This window comes from Emydura macquarii, unplaced genomic scaffold (assembly GCF_026122565.2).
Source record: "Emydura macquarii macquarii isolate MOO-44397 ecotype Brisbane River unplaced genomic scaffold, CSIRO-AGI_Emac_v2 contig_2994, whole genome shotgun sequence".
NCBI lineage: Eukaryota > Metazoa > Chordata > Testudines > Chelidae > Emydura > Emydura macquarii.
The window spans coordinates 2,542,701-2,562,994 of NW_027133131.1; the positions used below are offsets into that span (position 1 = coordinate 2,542,701).

At 65.4% G+C, this 20,294-nt stretch overlaps 1 protein-coding gene across 6 annotated transcripts; it reads right to left on the reverse strand.

Annotated features, from left to right (window-relative positions):
- Positions 1-1,036: 1,036 nt before the first annotated feature.
- STAT6 (signal transducer and activator of transcription 6) lies at positions 1,037-19,526 on the reverse strand. 6 transcript variants are annotated; one of them, XM_067529672.1, is made up of 22 exons: positions 19,446-19,526; positions 12,449-12,587; positions 11,981-12,119; positions 11,048-11,131; positions 10,438-10,576; positions 9,250-9,311; positions 8,553-8,701; positions 8,053-8,184; positions 7,194-7,382; positions 6,993-7,080; positions 6,629-6,751; positions 6,299-6,391; positions 5,633-5,839; positions 5,441-5,535; positions 4,979-5,115; positions 4,650-4,796; positions 4,167-4,236; positions 3,666-3,788; positions 3,049-3,144; positions 2,377-2,469; positions 1,990-2,163; positions 1,037-1,897 (listed from the first exon to the last, which is right to left on the reverse strand). In XM_067529672.1, exons 2-22 carry the CDS (start codon positions 12,562-12,564, stop codon positions 1,750-1,752), a joined length of 2,604 nt encoding a protein of 867 aa, XP_067385773.1. In that variant the 5' UTR covers positions 12,565-12,587; positions 19,446-19,526; the 3' UTR covers positions 1,037-1,749. The 6 variants fall into 6 exon arrangements, with proteins under 6 accessions (XP_067385773.1, XP_067385774.1, XP_067385777.1 ...); XM_067529673.1 differs by lacking the exon at positions 19,446-19,526 and adding an exon at positions 19,096-19,339; XM_067529676.1 differs by lacking the exon at positions 19,446-19,526 and adding an exon at positions 18,368-18,385.
- Positions 19,527-20,294: the final 768 nt, after the last annotated feature.

A 20,294-nucleotide genomic window follows, 5' to 3' on the forward strand; every position in this document is an offset into this window, starting at 1 on the left:
GGAGGGGGGGGTTCCAGCTCCACGTCTGGACCTCACCCCCCTGCGGCCATCCCCCTCCAAAACCCATCTGGGCCCCTGCGCGCACACACAGCTGGCTGCTTTGGCCTAGCTCAGGGGAGGGGGCCCCAGGGCCCGTCCCCTCCCCAACCTGGGGCCCCACCTTCGCCCCCCACTGGGGGATGTGAATTTTAATTCATTTCCAGGCTGCTTCAACAGAGGCGAGCTGCACCCCTTGGCCCCCCCGGCAGGGAAAGGAAAGGAGCTAAGGAGGGAGGGGGGAAACTGTGGCAAGCAAAGCACAATCTGGGCACCAGAAGAAGGGGTCTGGGGGGGCAGGAGAAGGGGGCTGAGCCCAGAGGGTCTGGCGCAGCCCCGGAGGGGAACCAACCTTCCTGGCTGGATGGACGGGGCTGGGGGCCGCCGCCAGGATGGGAGAGGCTGAGCCAGGCCTTTCCCGCCGCTCCTGCGGACATGCAAACCCCCCCCCCCCAATCTAACACCCCAAATTCACACGTGGGGCACCCCATCCCCCGTTCTTTAGGGGGGGGTGGGAGAACAGATGTAAAAACACCACAGCCCGGCTCTGAGCTATGGGGGGGCACCAGGAAGAGACGGGGGCCCCCTTCCTCTCAGAACCAGTGTAAGCCCCCCCCCCGCTTATTTCACAGGAGGCTGTTCCCCTCCCCCTCCCTCCGTCTAGGTGGGGGGACGGGAGGAGTCCAAGCTGCACACTGAAGCCCCCCCGACCCTCCCCAGCAGCGCCGGTTCGAGTCCCTTCGGGCCGTGCCCCACCGGCTTAGAGCATTAGCGCCGTTTCCTTTGCACCGTGTACAGTAGATTATTTATTTTGTTATTTTGGAATAAAACTTTATTTTATGGCTTAATCTCACCCCTGGCTGCGAGGCAGGAGGAGGGGGGCAGGAACTGGAGGGAGGGAGGGGGAAAGCCCAGGGCTGGGATAGCAGGGGGCTGTGGGTCAGGAGTGAGGGACACTAGCAGTCCTGGGGGTGGGGAAACTGAGGCAGAATCCCTGATCAGAGAGCATTTAGTAGCAAAGCCCCCAAGCAGGTCTGATTTGTCTCTGCCAGGCCGGGGCAGGCCTGAGAAGCAAGAGGGGAGGCGAAGGTGGGAGTAGGAATAAACTAGGAGGAGGGCTGCGCGCCCCGCCCCCCAACTGTGGGGCAGTGGCTAAGGCTGGGCGGTGGGGGGGGAAGGGGAGGTACTGGCCCTTTAAACCACCCCCAACTCCCCCTGGGCCCAGCCTCATGACTCAGCCCAGCCCCCACACACACGTGCTCCCCAGCCTCTAGGCTAAACAGTCCCCCCCCCCCCCCCTGTACAGCTCTGAAATCCAGGGCCCCCCCCGAGCCCTTCCTCCAATGTGAGGTCCTTGACCCCGCTGCAGGGCAGGGAGGGCTGCTAAATAAGTGAGCGCCAGGCTGGGGGGGGCCCGTGCCTTGGTTGCCAGTCCCAGGGTGCGGGGGGGGGGTCCCTGCCTCCCACGGTGCAGAGTTCATGCATGGCTGCACACAAGGTGGTGACCGGTGGGGGGCACCAACGCCCCACCCCAATTGCTTCCTCCTCCCCCCGAACCCAGCCAAGTGCCCCTGCGCCAAGCACGGCTCGGTCCCAGGTTCAAGTCCAGCAGGGGACGGGCCAGGAGAGTCGAATTCCCCCCCTGTCCTCGCCCCGCGTCTCCGGGATGGGCCGTTCGCCAAGTGTCCAGCAGGGGCCATCCCCGGGGCGAGGTCACCAGCTGGGGTTGGCCAGGGAGTCGCCGTAGGGGTGGCCGGGGTGGCTGCAGTGCGGGGCGGGGGACTGGAGCCCCTCCATCTGTCCCTCGTACAAGAGCTGTCTGAACTCCTCCTCCGAGGGCAGGTCCACGTTGTCGCCCAGGCTGGCCGGGAAGAGAAGAGGAGAGATGGTGGGAAGGCAGCCACGGGCCAGCACCCCCCCCCTCCCCACCCCCTCCCCGCTGGGGGCACTCACCTCTCCGGCAGCAGCGAGTGAGGGTTTCCCAGGAGGGGCCCGAAGGGCGAGACATGGCTGGCCGGCGAGAAGGGGGCGAGCTCAGGCATCTCCTCGTCCACGGGCTCGGGGGAGAGCTCCCGCAGGACCAGAGGAAAGGGGTCCTCGGGCATGTAGACGCAGGGCAGCAATTCCCTGCGGGGGCACGGAGCAGCCGGTGAGAGGGAGCGACTCACGGGGGGGGCAAGGGAATGGGTACTGGCCCCGATCCTGCCCCAGGGTGGACACTGGCTGGCTCGGGGGGGGGGGGGGGGGGGGGGGAGACCGGGAATAAGGCACAGGGCCTTTCCCCTCTGGGGGGGGGACCCTGTGGGGTGGGGCTAGTATGGGGGGGTGACGGTGTCTTACGGCGTCAGTGGCTGGTTGCTGAAGGAGCCGTCGGGGCAGAGAGGCAGCGCCGGGGCCGCGGTGTTCACGGGGGCCGGGAGAAGCGTCGGGGGGCTGCAGCAGTGACAAGAAAAGTGGGGAGGTTTTAAAGGGGCGCCGGGGCCACCTGGGCTGCGGGGGGTGGGGGGAGGAATAAAGGCGAGGTTAACCCCTTGCACCCAGGGACCTGGCGATGCCACTGCACGCTTGGCATGGGCTGGGAAGGATCCTAGAGCGTAATGAACTGGCTGGCGCAGAGGGGCAGGGAGTGGGGAACGGGGCCTTTCCCCTCTAGGGCGTGGTGCTCTGATCTGGCCCCGGGGGACTGGCTGGCTGGCTCTGGGGGGCAGGAAATAGGACTCGGGGCTTTTCCCCGCTATGGGGCTTGCTGGATGGAGGAAGCATGCGGCCCGGCTGGGGACACTACGGAGCAGGTGCCTTACCCCAGTGTTTATACTGCGCAAGCACAATGCGGTCCCTGGAGGGAGACAGCCACGCCGGCCTTGCCGGGTCCCACCGGCATCCCCTGCTCACGCCGCAGGCAGGCCAAATCAGCGCCCTCCACCCCTGCCCCCCCCCGGAGCAGCCCTGCCCCCCAGCACGAGGAGCAGCCCGCTGCACCCCAGAGCTGGGCGCGAGCGGCATGGCACCTACCTGTGGAAAGGGGACGTGCTGGGGATGCCCACGTTCATGCTGACCTCCTCCGGGACGTGGAACTGGGGCAGGAACTGGGTGGGGAACCCGGAAGAGCTGGCAGCAAACAGACGCACGTGGCCTTAGCACTAGGCATGAGGCTCCGGCACCCCATGCAAGGGACCCCACGAGTCTCCCCTTCCTGCCGGGGCCTCCCCAGATACCGTGAAGCTAGCACGGCGGCTTTGCACCCGTCCTGCTCCCAACCCCCCCAGCGTAGCGGGCACGGCTGGAGCACACAGCACCGTGGGCATTCTCTGCACACCGGGGTCCAGTAATTGCCCCGGGGAGCCGGGCACAGAGCGCAGCAGCAGAGTGGCACAATGAGACTCACGGTGGGGGCCCGTGCTGAACCCTGGCCTCCCGGGCTGGGCCCTGCAACCCGCCCCCTGCTCTAACCGCTAGGCCCCACTCCCCTCCAGGCGATCAGAGGTCGACACCTGGTCCCTGGTTGGTGTGAGCATGGCTGGCTTCCTCCAACCCCCGCAGGCAGGGAGCAGCTGCCCGACCCCGCTGGCCCCTGCCCCTGGGGCTGGTGTAATCACCCGGGTACTTATTGTTGGGAGCCGGGTTCTCACCGCATGTCGGGTGCCAACACCTGGCACCGGTGGTCCATGGGCAGCTCGGGTGAGGGCGCCAGCGAGCCGTACATGTGCGCCGGGACGGCTTGGGCAGGCTCCTGGGGGGGCAGCTTCTGTTCTCTGCAGAGAGACACGGGCACTGTTCATGGGCGCAGCAAGACGGGCTGGCTGGGGGAACTGGGGGGGTGCCTAGGGCTGTGCGGGTCTGTCCTGTATCTGTCCGTCCGAAGACCCGCATACCCGTCCCGCTCGTGTGTGGCGCCGGGGACGGGGGGCCTTCAGCTGCTTGTTTCTCTTTCTCTGGGGGTGTCTGGATCTTCGTCCACAACCCGCTCCCCCAAACCGAGACGGGGCCGAGTCCCGGGCGCTCCGCGGAGCTCAGTCGGAGACCCTGGCCCCAGGCAGGCCCCCCTGCACCCCTCGGCTGCGGGGAAGCCCAGGGCACAAACCGCGGAAGAAGCCACAGCTCCCACACGCTGCCCCCCGCCCCGCCCCTACCTTTCGCTTTCCACCGTCATCTTGATGGCCGTGGGGACGTAGCCTCTGCCGTCCTTCCCCATCTGCTCCTCTGCGAGAGGAAACGTCGGGTGAGACGCCGGGACCCAAACCCAGGGAGGTCGGGGAAGGGGGGCGTCCTCCGAGGTGGGGAGGAGTCCGTGGGGGAGGGGGGTGGGCAGGGCCAGGCAACTCCCTCTGCCCACACGATCTGCTCTGGGGCCTGGCCCAGCCTGGGGCGCACAGTGGTGCTGGTCCTACCCAACTGGACCCGGGGCGGATCCGCTGCGCCTCCCACTCCCCCCAGCCCCCCCCCAGGTTGCCCTCTCCGGAGCACGTTGCCCAGGCTTGGATCCGAGCTGGCCCCGTTCTGGGCAGCACCGAACCGGCCCAGCTGCAAGGGCCGGGGTCGGGCCAGGCTGGGGGTTGCTGGGGCGGGGAGCCGGCGAAAGGGTCGGGGGGGGCGCCCCGGGGCCGGTCACTCACTGTTGTAGTGGCTCCCGAAGGCTTGGTCCTTGGGCTTGTCGGGATAGAGGTTGCGGAGCTGGGTCAGGTCGCGGATGCGGTCGCCCAGCGAGCGGATGCTCAGGTCCTTGGCCGAGAAGGGCTGGATGTTCTCCACCTGGCTGGAGCCTGGGGTGGGGGGATGGAGTGCGGCGCCTCAGCCTCTGGGCCCGGAGCACAACCCCCCCCACCTGCGACCACGTGGGGGGGACCCCCAGTGCTCCACGGGCAGCACAGGCTGGGGGCGAGGCTCCTGAGGGCCCCCCCGTCCTGGGGCTCAGCAGACCCGACGCACCCCCCCCACTTCCTACCGTCCTTGCCGCGGATGACGTGGGCGATGGTGACCCCCCCGATCTCCGAGTCGCTGAATCTCAGCAGGAAGGTCCCGTCGGGCGCCGAGCCCAGAAGCTTGCTGACGTACTGCTTGCTGATGAAGCCGATGATGAGCCTGGGGTGGGGTGGGACGGACGGACGGACGGATCAGAGAGCAGGCCCCGGCCCAGGCTGAACTCCACTTTCTCTCTCCGGCCCGCCCCCACCCCCATTTCACTGGCCAAGGTGACCTTTCTTAGGACTGGGGGTGGGGGAAGCGGCTGGGAGTCAGGACGCCTGGGTTCTGTCCCCAGCTCCTGGAGGGGAGTGGGGCCTAGCGGTTAGAGCAGGGGGCTGGGAGCCAGGACGCCTGGGTTCTCCCCCTGGGTCTGCCACTTTCGAGGTGAACCCGTCCCCCACCCGCCGTTGGGTATTTCCTGGGGCGAGCCGGTGGCACCCACCTGTCCGACCAGTAGCTTTTGAGGCACCTCTTGGTGAGGTCGAGGACTCCGTCAAACCACTGCCAGAAGGTGAATCCCCGGCCGGGCAGGATCTCCTGTGAGCAGGCAGAGAGCGGATGTGAGGCCAGGTCCCCGAGGGCAGAGCCTGCCCCCCGCAGCCGGCCCTGGGGCCTGGCCCCCGCCACCCGTCACCTTGTTGAACTGGGCCCAGGAGACGCTGCGGTTCTGGAAGTCCTCGGGGCTGGCGCTGCTGTTGTTGAAGATCTTCTGGGCCAGGAAGAAGTAATGCTCCACAAGCAGCCCCTTGCTGGTCTGCACCTCCGCCATGAACCGCAGGTTGAGGGTCTCGCACATCTTCTCCCACGGCACCCGCTCGGCCACCATGAACGGGACCCGCTCCTGCGCCGGGGGACAGAGGTGGGGGGTCAGGTGCCGGCCCCCTCGGCCTGGCCCAGGCTCTCAGGACGGCCACGCGCGGGCGCCAAACCACCCAGGCACCACGAGCGCCTGGCACCCAGTGCGTGCGGATCTAGACCCTCGTTAGCCCTCCGTGGGCAGGCCAGGGCCACCACAGCCACGCCAGAGAGCAGGGAGCAGCCCGGCCAAGGTCAGCGAGTTCACCCAGGCATCCTGGCTCCCAGCCCCGCTGCTTTAACCACTAGACCCCACTCCCCTCCCAGAGCTGGGGAATAGAACCCAGGCGTCCTGGCTCCTTGTCCCCACTCCTCTAACTCCCGGACCCAATTCCCTTCCCAGCTCTGGGCAAAGAACCCAGGAGTCCTGGCTCCTCCACTTTAACCACTAGCACTCCATCCTCCCTCCCCCCCCGCCCACCCCCCAGGTCCCGGCGTGGCTCACGAGCTCGGAGAAGGCGTTGTCCCACAGCACCGTGGCCTTGGCGTTGTTGTCTTGGTTCCCGTGCACGATGACCACGATGGGCAAAGACAGGGCCTGGAGGGGGGACACAGAGGGCCTGCCCGTCACTGGGGGTGGGGGATGGGACCCCTGTGCCCACCCCCTCCCTGGCATGAGGCTGGGTAATGGCTTGGCGGCGCCCCAGGGTCGATCTGCATCCGGCAGCCTCGAAGGAACACCCGATGCAAAGGGACCCGGGCGTCCGGGCGGGGATGCCACAGCTCTGCCCTCTTCCCCCGCCAGAGTCTGGGGGCAGGGCAGGGAGCCCCGTACCTGCAGGTGGAAGGTGAGATTGCCGGAGACCAAGGCGACATCAGTACTGAAGAGGACGGCACATTTCTCCTCCGTCACCGACTCGGAGCCCTTCCGCTCGCAGCGCTTGATCTTCTTCAGCAGCTGCCGGGACGGAGAGAGGGTCACCCCCAGCCAGGGCCTGCAGGGACAGGGATGCCCCAGCCAGGGGCGCGAGCATCCTTCACCGGGCATTACCCCCTGCTCCTGGCACCCAGCTGGGCCGGTGCCCCTCAATCCCGACCCGCAGCCCCCTGCTCCTTGGGCCCGAGCCCCGGATCCCGACCCGGCTCGTTGCCGTCGGGAGGGTGCCGGGGGGGACGACGGGGGGGCCGGCTGGACTCACCATGTTCTTGAAGGCGGCGCAGGACGTGGCGCTGGTGGCGCTGATCTCCAGGGCCACCGTGTTGTGCAGGATCTCCCCTGTGCTTTCGCTGGAGCGGGCAGAGGGAGGGCGGTCAGCGAGGGGTCAGGCGGGGCGGGTCCTACTGCGGGGTCCCCCCCCACCCCCTGCGCCCGCCCGCCCCACCCCGGCAGGCTGGCTCACCTGAGCGGGGTGCCATAGCCGCCGAGCGCCAGCTCCCGGGCCTGCTTCTCCGTCACCATGTCGGCCCTGACCACGTAGGGCTTGGCCGAAACCTTGAGCAGCCGGGGGCCCAGCAGGAAGCGCACGCTGGCCTGGAACTTGGTCTGCGTCTTCAGCACCTGGGGGGGCTGCTTCTCCACCAGGAAGGAGCTGGGGGGGGGGGGCAGGAGAAGGGGGGGGTCAAGGGCTTCCCGCAGCTTGGCCAGGAGCAGCCTCCGATGCAGGCAGCTGCCCTCCCAGTCCCGGCTGCCGGGGGGCGCCGTGGATGCTTCTGGCGTCCCTGAGCGGGCCCCAGAGCAGGGGGACCCGGCACGGCCGAGACGTTAACCCCGCCCTGCCCCGAACCATCCCAGCCTCCTCGGCCCCCCCGTGTCTGCCCAGCCTCCCCAACCTTCCTTCTGCAACGAGCCCCCCGCCCCCACTAGAGCCATGTTAAAGCCCAGACGCCTGAGGACCGGGGCCACCTTCTCCCTCCTGGTTGGAGAGGCGACGAGGCCGGATGGTCGGTGCAGAGAGCTGGGAGCCAGGACTCCTGGGTTCTAGCCCCAGCTCTGGGAGGGGAGGGGAGGGGAGTCTAGTGGTTAGAGCGGGGACAGGGCTGGGAGGCAGATTGCCACTAACCTCCCGGGTGACCTTGGGCGAATCACTTAACCTCTCCACACCTGTCTCTCCACCTTTGCACGGGGGGGATAATCGGGGTCATCGCAGCGTTGGGCCAGCGGCGTCATCGAGTCCGGCCCCCCCCCTGTGCTGCGGCAGTGACCCGGCCCCGCCCCCGGGGGCGCCGCTGCCCAGCGACCAGGGCCCCGCCCCACGGTACCTTTTGATGAGGGCGTTCAGCACCGTGTCGAGCCGCTCGAGGAGCCGGGAGAGCAGGTCGGAGCCCAGCTCCCCGCCGGCCGCCACCACCAGCCGGTGCAGCTGGAAATAAACGTCCACCAGATTCTCGAACCTGCCGAAAAACCAGCCAGGCGGGGGAGACGTCTGAGCCGACGGGTCCTACCCCGTCTCAGGAGCGCCACCGACCGCCCACCGGACCAGGGGCTCTGGGAGAAAGGCAGCCACTGATCTCTCTGCATCTCCGCTTGACCCCCACCGCCGGGCCAGAAAGCAAGCAGGCCGATCCAGCCAGGAGCCCTTGCCACGCCCGGGCGGGACGGAGGGGGGGGCTCGGATCCCCGGCGGGGGGGGGCAGCCAGCGGTGGAAATCATCCATAGCCCAGACAGGCGAGGCCGGCACTGGGAGCAGGAAGGGAAATCTGCCCCCTGGGTAGCCCCGGGGCTGGCTCCCCCATCGTCTCGCCCTGGGGGCCCGCTCACCTCTTCTGCAGCGGAGCCAGGTTCTCCTCAAAGACGGCCCCGTTCCCCGCCAGCTGCTGCTGCCGTTTCCAGATGTGGAGCCTCTTCAGCACCTGCAGCTTGGCGCCTTCTAGGTCCTTCACGGCCTCCAGGATCAGGGCCGGCAGCTCCTGGGGCGAGAAAGGCCGGGCGGGTTTGGGGGGAAGAGAGGAGCAGGCTGGCCGGGGCCCACTAAGCCCCCTGAACTCCTCCCCCCCGCCCCACATGCCCCCCATCCTGGGGAAAAGGAGGGCAAGCTGCCCAGCCCCCACCTCTGCTCTCCCCACCAGCCGTGGGGCCTGCACCAGGGAGGGGACAGTGAGACCCCCCCCGGCCGCACACACACACACACACACACACGCACACACACACCGGCTGACTGTGTAGCAGCTTCCTGCCTCCTTTGCATCACTGCAGCGGGTCACAGTTTCCCCTCCTGGGCCGCACACAGCTGACTGCCCCTGACCTAACACCCCCCCCCCCGCCGCCCGCCCCTGCAGTGCAAACGCCCCTGAGCCCGCACGCTGGCTGGCACCTCCCTGGGGAAATCACACCCTGCTTTGCTTCCCAACAGCCCTGCCGCCCAGCCCGTCTGCACGCACCGCTGGGTCCGGCTGCCCCCCCCCACAACAGCGCCAGCCCCCCTCCCCCAGCCTCCGCCCCAGCCTCCCTCCCTCACCTTCCCCTGGAGTTTCCCGTCTATCTTCAGCTGGGACTCCTGCAGACTCAGCTGCCGGCAGGCTGCAGGGAGCAAGGGGCGTCGGAGAGCCCGGGTTAATCGGAAAGAAGCGGCCCCGGGGGGAGGCGGCTGGATCCCACCCGTGGGGTGGGAGTTAGGGGTGTCCCGTCCCGAGGGGAGGGGCGCGGGTGACGGCTCCCAGCGAGGGGACCGAACTCCTGCTGTCGGCCCAGGAAGGTTCCTGGCGCCAGTCCCCAGCCCCGGCCCACAACGTCCAGCCTCTGGCCCTTTGCTAACTCGGGAAAACGCCGGGCGGAGAACCCTGCGGTGGAGGGGACGCAGGGGGGAGAGCGGGGGGTGCAGGAGGGATTGGTTTTGGGGGATTCTTGGGGGTGGGGAGGGTAAAAAGTCCAGCAGCCCCGCCGCCCACCCAGCGCCGTGGTTTGCAGCGCCCCGCTTTTCAGGAACGCAGCGTGAGAGAGCCGCAGAGGCTGCGCCTGGCAGAGGTTCAGGGCCCCGAGGCCCCTGGCACTGAGCGACAGGCCTCGACCCCTCGAGCTGTGTGTTCGGGCAAAGGGGCAAGACAGGAGCCAGCTGCCAGCGCCTGGGGGGGGAGAAGTTGGGGGGAGGGAGAGGGGGACACATGCCCGGGCTGGGCTGGGGGCACATTTAGAGCCAGGCCGGGCAAGTTGGGGGGGGGGAACCAGCCAAGCCAGCCCAGGGCCAGATGGGTCTGGCAGGGCCTGACCAGCCGTTGCCATGGCGATTGCATAATTTAGCCCAGTCATGTGGGGGTTTGTCTCATCCCTGTGCACCTCCCAGCTCCGCCCCCTCTTCACACCTCCAGCCCCTCCCACCCTGCATCCCTCCAATCCCCTTCCAGCCCTCTGATTCCGCCCCTTCACACCTCCAGCCCCGCCCCTTTCACACCTCCAGCCCCTCCCACCCTGCATCCCTCCAATCCCCTTCCAGCCCTCTGACTCTGCCCCATCACACCTCCAGCCCCGCCCCCTTCACGCCTCCAGCCCCCCCACCCTGCATCCCTCCAATCCCCTTCCAGCCCTGACTCCGCCCCTTCACACCTCAAGCTCCACCCCTTCACTCCTCCAGCCCCACCCACCTCCTATCCCTCCAATCCTCTTCCAGCCCCTCTTTCACCCCACCCCTTCCTACCCTCTGCCCCCTCACCTCTGGTCCCCTCTCCCATCTGCTTCCACAGCTCCTGGAGGGCCTGGATCTCACCCACTCTGTGCTGGAGCCTCTGCAGCTCCAGCCCGAACTTCAGCTCCTCCTGCCTGCGATGGAAGCTGAGCGGCAGGTGGCGATCCTGGGGGTGGGGGGGGATGTGAAACAGCAGTCGAATCCCCTCCCGCCCAGCGGATCCTCGCGGCGGGATGGCCTCGCTATCCCCATCGGCAACTGGGTCCCCCGCCCAGGATCCTGCCTCTTTTTAAAGCTTCCCCAGGGATGAGTGAGCCCCGTGGCAGCCAGACCCACGGGGTGAAGCCAGGAGACGAGGCCCCGTGTAATCCAAGCGGCACCTGCCGCCCTGTGCGGGAAATCACAGCGCACCCACCCCCCTACACCCGCCATCGGATAACGGGGGCTGACTGGCACCCCAAAACCCTCCCCAGCCACGGCGCAGGCTGAGGGACGCCGCCAGCCGCCCAGCTGCAGGGGGGCTGGGGAAAGCTACAAGCCGGGACAGAGGACAAGGCACAGTCACTTAGCATGGGTGTGCACGCAACGTGCAGCTCCGCGGACCTTCCCTTCTGGGGGGGGCGGGGGGGTCACTTACCCGCTTGAGCAAAGCTGCTCTCTCGCCCTCCAGAATTCCATTCACGACCCCCACCAGCCTCAGTGGGTCTCTCTGGTATGTGTTCTGGAACGGTGTGGGCGGGGGGGGACACGGTTAGCGTGACTAGCAGGAGAATTCCCACCCTCCCCCTGACTTCAGCACCCTGCGTCGTCATTCACACCCGTGCAAACTGGTGCAAAACAGCGCCTGCCCGCCGATGCGAGTGGAGAATTCGGTGGCTGCCGGTATAATCCCCACGAGGAGCCCACGGATCTTTGTTCCCCCCAGTAACTCATGCACAGAGGGAGACTGATGAGGCCACCACAGACACCCACCCTTCAAACAGCAGACACTCCGAGTTTTACCTCCATAGGTCCAAATCCAACTGCTGGCCGAAGTGGGGCTGCTTACAGAATTGAGTGGGAAATGGTTTTCCCTTCCCAGAAGAGTTTGGGATTTCAGAATTCTTTCCCCGCCCCAAAACGGGACAAAAATTCAAAATCTTGAGCATTTTTGCAAATCGATAGTCCGGGGGGTGGGTGGGAGGGGGGAACCTGGTTTGGCTCAAATGAAAGGTTTTGTTTCAATAGTTTGAAAACGTTCGGTTGAGATTCCGGCTTTTTTCAATGGACACATTTGTTTGTAGGCGTCAGATAAAAATTGCAAAACAAAAACTGGTGCTGAACCGCAGGGCCGTTTGAAGACCTTCGTAGGCCCTGGGCACACTTGCCTTCGTAGGCCCCCCGACCGAAATCACTCATTGGATTTTAAACTATTGATAAATAGTTTTTTAAATAAAAATAAAAAATTATATATCAAAATTTTTTCGTAGGCCCTGAACATTTCGTAGGCCCTAGGCACTGTGTCCCCCCCCCCCCGCCCCGGCATTTCCCTAGCAATGCCCTGTCCCCCCTCCCTGCCCTCGGGCCTTACCTCCAGGTTACTAACTTGCTGGAGGACCTGACCTGGCTGCCCTTTGCCGCCGGCCTCGCTGCGGAGTTTCTCCACCATGGCAGACAACAGGGCGCCGGCCGCGCTGGTGCAGAAGGAGTCGGTGCCGGTGATGAACTCCCTGGCGACGGAGGAAGAGCGGAGAGAAACAGAAGGGGGGATGAACCAGTGCAGACTTCCCATCTTCCCCTTCCAAAGCCAGCCGGAAGAACCCGACCGTGATGGGGAAGGATTTCCTCCCGGGGTCTCCTGCCTTTGGGGGCCTGACCCTGGCTTTTCTGAGCGGGAGACGCTCCAGGAGGAAGGAACAACCTGCCTGGAGTTCCCGCAGAGGAGCCGGGAGGCCGGGGCTGTGCTGGGCCGTTTGGGTTTGGGGCGGTGGGGGGAGCTGGAACTTTTCTGGCGGGGGCAAGGTGGGTCCTGAGCCTGGGCCGGGCATTCTGCACTCACCACGGCTGGTTTTCCAGCCAGTCGGCCAGGAGGCAGCGCAGGCTGCGCGGGAACTCGCCGAAGAGGCCGCTGAACTGCTCCGGAGGCATGTGAGAGACGAGGCCCCACAGGGACATCTTGGAGCCGGCCGCCTACGGGGCTAAAAACAGACAAGAGAGGGCGGCGTGAGCTGCACGGAGACGGCAGCGAAGGAAGGACGCAGGGGAGCCTTCCGCTCTCCATGGCTCAGGGCCTCTCTAGGCTAGCTTTCCCTGGAGGGGGCCTGTGTCTGAATGGCCTGCTAATTACCCGAGTCGGTGCCTGGCTTCTCCCTCCCAGGCCCCCTTGAAGGGCAGAATGACCTGGCGGCGAGAGCCCTGCACTAGGGCTCAGGAAACCTGGGCTCTGTTCCCAGCTCTGGCTACTGACCTCCTTTGTGTTGCTACTGTTGTCGTAACTGCGCTAGGGCCAGTGACAAATTACAGAGAAAAAAGGTATGGGGGGGTTATGCTGCTAGAGCCCCAGTTCAATTCCCTGCTCTGCCACGGATTCCCTGTGTGACCTTGGGTAAGTCGCCTTGCGTGCCTCAGTTTCCCCATCGGTACAAAAGGGAGAATAGCACTGCCTGACAGGGTGGGAGGGGGTTGTGGGGAGAAACACCTTGAAGGCTGTGAGGCGCTCAGATCACGGGGGCAGAATAAATAACCCATGACAGCATACCGCCTATCGACTCACAGGTCACACAAACATTTCCAATGCCTGTTCTTTCAGCCCCCGCCCCCTCGTCGCGTGCACCAGTTATCCCTTATCTACCCCAGCGTGCAAGCACCGGGCCCCCTGGGGAGCGCACTCCCCCCTCACCAACATGGAGCGAGCTGGTGGAATTCATCGGCACAAGATTTCATGGAAACCGAGACAGAGCGGGGTTCGGAAAAGGAGTCGAGGTGTAACGGGAAGAGCAGTGACAGGGCTATAAACCCTCATGCTCCAGGACAAACGCCGACCTCTAATGACTGGAGGTCAGGAAGAAACTTCCCCTGGAGCCAGGTTATTCCATATCTGCTGCCTGCCGGGGTTTCAGGTCCTGGCCTCTGGTGGAGAGACAGACGGACCAAGGATCCGCTCCAGGGTTGTATTCCTTGTGTCTCCTTATTCCTCCCAGGGTCTGGTAACTGGGCAAGGTCTGCACAGGCAAATCCTTCTGGGGGGACCCGCAGCAGGATGCTCCGTTTGCAAGCCACAAACAGAAATCTCAGGCCAGCTCACGATCTAGGCCGGTCCAGTCTTCTCCTTAAGACAGATCTTTGCCCGCAGCGGCTGGAGCAGGAAGGGCAGCGAGTGAAAACGCCGGCAGTCGTTTGCTCCCTCGCCTGCTTTAGGGAAGTGGCTTTGCCGCGTCGGATGCTGCGGGGACACAGGCAAAACCCCAGAGCCTTTTTTTCCCTCCCTTTCTGCTCGCGCGGTCGGTCGCCTACGCTCCTGCCAAGCGGATGAAAAAGGCTTCCAATCTGCTGGTGCTCACCACCCACTTCGCACGCCTCCGGCCGGGGGCGGAGGGGTGGAACCATTTACACAAGGGGCCACTGGGGCAAGAAGCAGGCTCTTCAATCTCTGCATCTGGGCTTGCTCCCCGGCAGTCAGCAGGGCTGGGTCCTCTCCCACTCAGGCCGCTGCCCCAGCGCGAGCAGGGCCCGGGGATTCCCGGAACAGGTTAATTTTTCACCAAGGGATTCTGGCCGGAATGCAACGTTTTTAGATAAATCTCCAAATGCCTCAAAAGCCCAGCGTGCATGGAACGGAGCCAGCGCACGACGGCAGATGCCCTCGGGGTCGCCGCCGCGATCTCCTCCCCCTTGACGGAGCCCGTTTAACACGGACGCTCCCCGTGGCTTTGATAGGGGAGAATAGTCACTGGGCAGCATGCTCCCGCCAGGCCCCCCATTTACCCCACATCTGAGCCATGGAGGGCAGAGACTTTGCGTCAGCCACGCCCCCTCTGCCCTATACGCTGGGGTGGCTGGTGGGGGGGGAGGATGTAAGACCCTAAACAAAACAGGGAGGGAAAAAGAGATTGCTATTTTGCTCCCGGGCCCCTGAGAAAGAGCCAGGCCCTCTGCATTTAAAGCTAGTGTGTACGTATGCACAGGGCTGGTTTATGTCCCAGTCTGGACCCCAGCCTCCCCAGTGGGGGTGGGGGCTATGGGGCAGGGGCAGGACTACAGCAGCCCCCCAAGTGGGTTGCCCCTAGGACACAGAGGGCCTCAAGTCAGTGACGTGTGAATTCCGTCCTTCCACCCACGCACACACCCCCTTCCTGGCGACTGAGAATTTATTATTCCACTCTCCAAACACAGGTGGGCGGGTGATAACTGCGCACCTGGGCAGGAGGGGCGGGGATGCCAATAGGAGGGGCGGGCAGGAGGAATGGGGTGGGGGGTGGTCGTGCCCCACGCAATCCCCACCGGTGAGCAGGGCAGGGCGGGACTGCAGAGGGTTGCCTGCTGCTGAATGGACCCCAGAGCCCAGCCTCCACGCCGGCGGACCGTTCGCCCTGGGCTCAAAGGGGCAGCGCTGCCTTCTTGCACCCGGTGCCAGGGGGCAGGTAAGAGCCCTGCACCTAGCTGGCGGCAGGGGAGCGTTGCTGCAGCCGGGGATCTGCGGTTCAAAACCCGCGCCGGCTGAAATCTGGCAACTCGCACCTGTCTCCCCGCCAGCACCCAGGGGGGATTTGCTTGTGCTGCTTTCGGAGGGGACCGGCCCAGCAGTTCCCGTCTGCAGCGGCCTGGCGCCCAGCACCTTCCTGTGGCTTGCTTCCTGCCGGCTTCCTGGCTCCTGACCTCGCTGGGGCCATGTGACCGCACAGAGCTGCGTAGGCCGCGTTCAGACCCTGGCTACCTCCCCCGCTTGTTTCGAGGGGCCGCTGGCCTGCGCAGCCTGTTTTGGGGGCGCAGCCGAGGAACAGACAGGCCAGGAATCTGCTCTCCTACCCCCTCTCTCCGCCAGGGCAAGCGGTTTCGCTTCCTTTTCTAGTAACTCGCTGCTGCCGAAAAGGTCCTTTTAATCTCCCCCAGGGCAGGGGGGGTTTCCCTGACCCCCAGAGGGGCGGGGGGTAGGGAGGCAAGACCCGTTTGGGAAGGCTGCAGGTCTACCATAAACCTTCTACTTAGTCATAGAGCCGCGGGAAGCCAAAGCTGCTGTACAGCTGCTGCCGATTACTCACGAGTCACCTGTCATTTCCTGACACCAGCCACAAATCCACCCACCCCGTTCCCTGGACCCCCGGCCTCCCCCATCATTGCTGCTCCCCGGTTGGGCCCTTCCCCGCCCACGGACCTCCCCGGCAGGGCGTGTGACTCTGAGTCCCCCCACGCCCACGTTTCCCATCACGCCGGCTTCCCAGCCAGGCAGCTGCCACTTGGGACCGGCGGTGCTGGGGTGAGCCAGGGGTCAGCTCGGTTGGATCCCGATGGGCACGAAACAGGTCTGCGCTTTCAAGGGGGCGGGGCAGAGGTTTTTTGGAGCAGAGATTTCAGGGGAACCGCTCCCGGAGGAAGGAACTCCCAGCGAGTAAAGCTCAGGAAACTATTCCGGGCTCCACCACCAGCGTCCCTTGGGGCAAACCTTTCCCCTTCTTGCAGCTTCAGTTTCCCTCTCAGTGCTGTGGGGAGAGGGATGATTCAGGCACCAGGGTCCCCAAGACTCAGATGTCAGAGTGAGAAGAGGCATACAAAAGCTGTCAAGCCAACACCCCTCTAATCAGAGCCCCACCCCGGCAGAGGGGAAGCCACCGATGGCACAGCGCGAGCCACAGATAGCAGGTCACACAGCAGTGAAAGCCCTGCTGACTCAGAGACGGAGAGAATGGGGCTTCCCCAGGGGACCCCACTCGTGCCCGACTGTCAGCGGAGAGTCCAACACTTGCCTTTAGCCACAAGGGCATCGGGGCCCAGCGCAGGGCAGTTTCTAATATAACTCACACCTGTGGCTCCGGAAGAGATGGTCCTTTCAGCGCCAGACAGCCCACGCACTGTGGTTTTAAACACTCCCTGGGAAGCCTGCGGAACTCACTGCCTCATGATTTCATTGAGCCTAGCAGGATTTGTAAGACACATGGGACGTGACCCTCATTAGAACAGGCCAGCGTACACCAGACCCTCTAGATAAAGGCATAACAGAAGACGCCCGAAGATCATCCTCCCTGAATTTTACAGTCCACATGCAGCAAGGTAGGCGCCGCGGCTGCATGCTCCCGCTTCCATGGCGGGTCCCAGTTTGCCACGGATTCCCCATGGCCCTGGGAGGATGCCACACCTCCGCCAGCTCCCGGGACTCTTGGGTAGGAGATTTCATGACACACGGGCAGAGGAGCCCCGGGGAAATTCACACCGCCAGCCTCCTCCCCCATCAGCAGACCCCTTCAGCACCTTGGGCACAGCCGCTGCAACCGTTCATCTCCACGGCTAATGGGATCCCCGGGGCAGCAGCCACCCGCCCTGGGCCACGGAAAGCACCGTGCCCCTTCCACCCGCTCGCCTTGAGTCAAAGCAAGCACTGCAGCGCCAGAGCCTCTCACCGCCAAAGCTCGCCGGCTTCTCCCCTCAGCCTACCCAGCCCTCCCGTCTAATTCCCACTCCCGCTGAGCTGACCTGGCCCCTTAGAGGGCGACCCGACACCGCATCAGCCCCACTGCTTCCCTCTTTGACGCCCATTTGCCTTTCCCAACGTGCCCGCGTTCCCCTGGCTCCACCACGCCTCTGACACAGCCGCCGGGCTTGGAGCCGGTCACGCAGAAGAGAATTTAAACCCAGTGCCCATCAGTTTCGCCTTCCCTGGCCTGTAACTCCCCCAGGATCTTGGGAGACCAGCCTCCAGCCTGCCACAATCCAGGAGGGGAAGGGTGGGGCATTGACCCACCTCCGGCGCGCGGGCGAGGATATATTAAAGACCGTGAGGCATGTACTACCGCTAAATCATCCTGCACCTCTCCAGCCGCAGGCGCACCTGCGAGCTGGTGGTTGTCTCTTTCAGAAAGGGACACGCAGTCTTGGACGGCTGCACCCCACGGGATGGAGGATCTCTCACCTGCCCGGAGAATTTGCCTCTCTGGTTAATCCCCCTCACAGTTCAACCCGCACGCTGCCTCAGTTTCCGGGCCAAACCCGGCACGGCCTTCGCCCGCTGGATGTACCCAGTCTGGCAGCAGCTCTGGGGCTACCCAGCGGGCTTAGGTCCAGCGATTAGATTCCCACCGAGAAAACGAGGTGGGACTACGCAGAGCAGCCTAGGGCAGCGATAAACTCATCTTTCCTCAGACTTCAAGGGACTTGAAGCCATTTTTTCCTTCTCCATTTTCGACCCCTCCCTGGCCTTCCTCTTTTTGTAGCCACCAGAAGCAGCCCAGGGGGTGGCAGCAACCTACGCCAATTTCCTGTTCGCTTCCTGCTCCACAGCATTCCTCAAGAACCCCATGCCGTGGCAGCCCAGCCCTGCTGGGAAGGGGGGGTCTCGGGGACACACAGGGCGGATGGAGGGGGGAGATGGATGCAAGGAGCTTGGCAACAAAGCATATGACCCTCTAGCTCCTAAATAACGCGGCCTCCTTCACCCCACCCCACGGGCCCGCTCCACCAGCCGGTGGGTGAGAGAGGTCCACTTTTCCCCTATAGACGCCGTGCAGGTCTGGGCTCAGGCTTGTCTCTGTGCCACAGCAGTTCCGCCCCCCCCCCCACGATTCTTCTTTAAAGCCGCAGGCACCCCGGGAAAACCCATTTTTCTGGTTAGGAGGCTCAGTCCGGCACAGCAGGAGGCGCATACAGGTGTGTGGGGGGGGGCGGTTTGCAACATCTAGCCCCCCCCCCAGAAGCAGGCCTACGTCCCAGACCCTCATCGCCCCACACGTGAGCCGGGCAGTCACGGAACAGAGGCGTCCTCTGCACAGACCCTGTTCTCCTGCCATTAGCTCTTCTCCCTTCACTAGACTTTCCCCTTTGTGGGGGAAAGGGAGCTCTTATATAACCCGGCTCCCTTTCCCAGCATGCACTGCTGGCCAGTTTACAACACCCATGGTCCCCCTGGACTCCAAGTCCCAGAATCCCTTGTTCCCAGAGTCACAGCTGGATGGCCACATTCCTTAAAGCCCCAGCCCGCTTGCTGGCTGGCTCCTCCTGCTGGGGGGGAGGGGAACACCCCAGGGGCCCTGCCCTCCTCCCAGAGAGATGCCTCCAGCTGGGAGGTGCTCAGCACCTCACCCCACCCCATCCCGGTCTAGCCCACTGTGACTAGACCCCACCCCAGAGCTGGGGAGAGAACCCAGGCATCCTGGCTCTCAGTCCCCTCCCCCCCCCGCCAATTCTGACCCCGAGACCCCACTCCCTTCTCAGAGCCGGGAACAGAACCCAGGCGTCCTGGTTCCCGGCCCCCCCAGCTTTGACCCCGAGACCCCACTCCCCTCTCAGAGCCGGGAACAGAACCCAGGAGTCCTGGCTCCCAGCCCCTCCCGCACCACACTCTGCCCCCTAGACCTCACTCCCCTCTCAGAGCCAGGAACAGAACCCAGGCGTCCTGGTTCCCGGCCCCTCCCCCACTCTGACCTCTAGACCCCACTCCCCTCTCAGAGCCGGGAACAGAACCCAGGCAGGCTGGGTAACGTCTGTCAATAAAAAGCCAACCCCGCCGGCGCTCCGGGGCCTCCTCGGCCGGCTCTCTGCAGGCTGCTCGCTTCGCACGGCGGCCGGGGAAAGCTACGGCCCGTCCTCAGCCAGCTGCGGATCTGCCACGCAGCCTTCATCCCCCCCCCAGCGGAGCCTGGGTTGGGGGAGAGGGACCCACCCTCCGTCCTGGGCAGGCCTGGAGCCTGCTGCTCAGACACCCGGGCCCGCTGGTCCACGCCCGAGCGAGCCCAGCCAGGGGGAGCGGATCCCTCCCACCCCCCCGGGTCCCCACCATTGACCAGCCCCAGTCACCGCTTTGACAGCCCCCCCCGCCCGTCCCGGGACAGGGTTAATCCGCTTCCCGTTACCTTGTGCCAAGCCCCGGGCTTTGTGACGAAACTGGCCTGTCGCTGCCAGGGGGCCGCGTCTGTTTACTCCATGCTGCCCCCCCCCCGGGAGTCGGGGCTTCTCGGCGGCTTTCCCCCCCGCCGCCGCGCCCCCCCTCCCCGGCCGCCCGCTCCCCGGTTGGTTATTGCCCTGGCGTTTCCGGCTTCTCGGGGTTTGACGGGGAGCCAGGCGGGGATTGGTGCGGCCGGCTGACGGCAGAGGCTCCGGGACCGTAACTGAAAGTCACGAGAGGCAGGAAGAGGGAGGAGGCCCTGCCCGGGAACGGCGGGGCGGGGTGGGGGGCGGATTGCACAGAGCCTCCGTGCCCCGCTTCCAGCGCCTGGCTCCGGCCCGTGGGCCAGCCCGGGCCTCTACCCACACACACACACACCCCCCCCCCACCACTCCACGCCCCAGCGGCTTCCCGCCGCGGGTGGGGCGCAACCAGTCCCGAGCGGCCGGACGCAGAGGCCTGGCCCTGAGCTGGCACGGAGGCGAGCGGCACCCGAGGCCTCTCACCTTGGCCTCCCGGCGCGGCCCAGCCCTGACCCTGCTCGCCCAGCCCTGGGCTCCACCGGCGCCCCCCACTGCCCACCCGCAGCTCCCCCCTCCCCCCCGCCGTGTGTGCCCTGAGCCCAGTCGTGTGCTCTTCTATGGCCCTTGGCACCCCCCCAGCCCTGTCCCTGGTCCTGCCGGGGCGCCCCCCCTCGCACCCGCAGCCCCTGAATTGTGAAACCCAGACAACCTCTCCCCTCCCCCCCCCGTTCCCCTCTCCCTGCTTGGCTCAGAGGCCAGGGAGGAAAGTTACTTTCATTTTCTAGGCACAGCCA

Coding starts and splice junctions, on each gene's coding strand:
- STAT6 (XM_067529672.1), bottom strand. CDS start 12,564: ATGTCCCTGTGGGGCCTCGTCTCTCACATGCCTCCGGAGCAGTTCAGC. Junction 10,577..11,047: donor GAGCAGCTTTGCTCAAGCGG/GTAAGTGACCCC, acceptor CCCCACCCCCAG/GATCGCCACCTGCCGCTCAG. Junction 3,145..3,665: donor GTGTTGGCACCCGACATGCG/GTGAGAACCCGG, acceptor GTTTGCTGCCAG/CTCTTCCGGGTTCCCCACCC.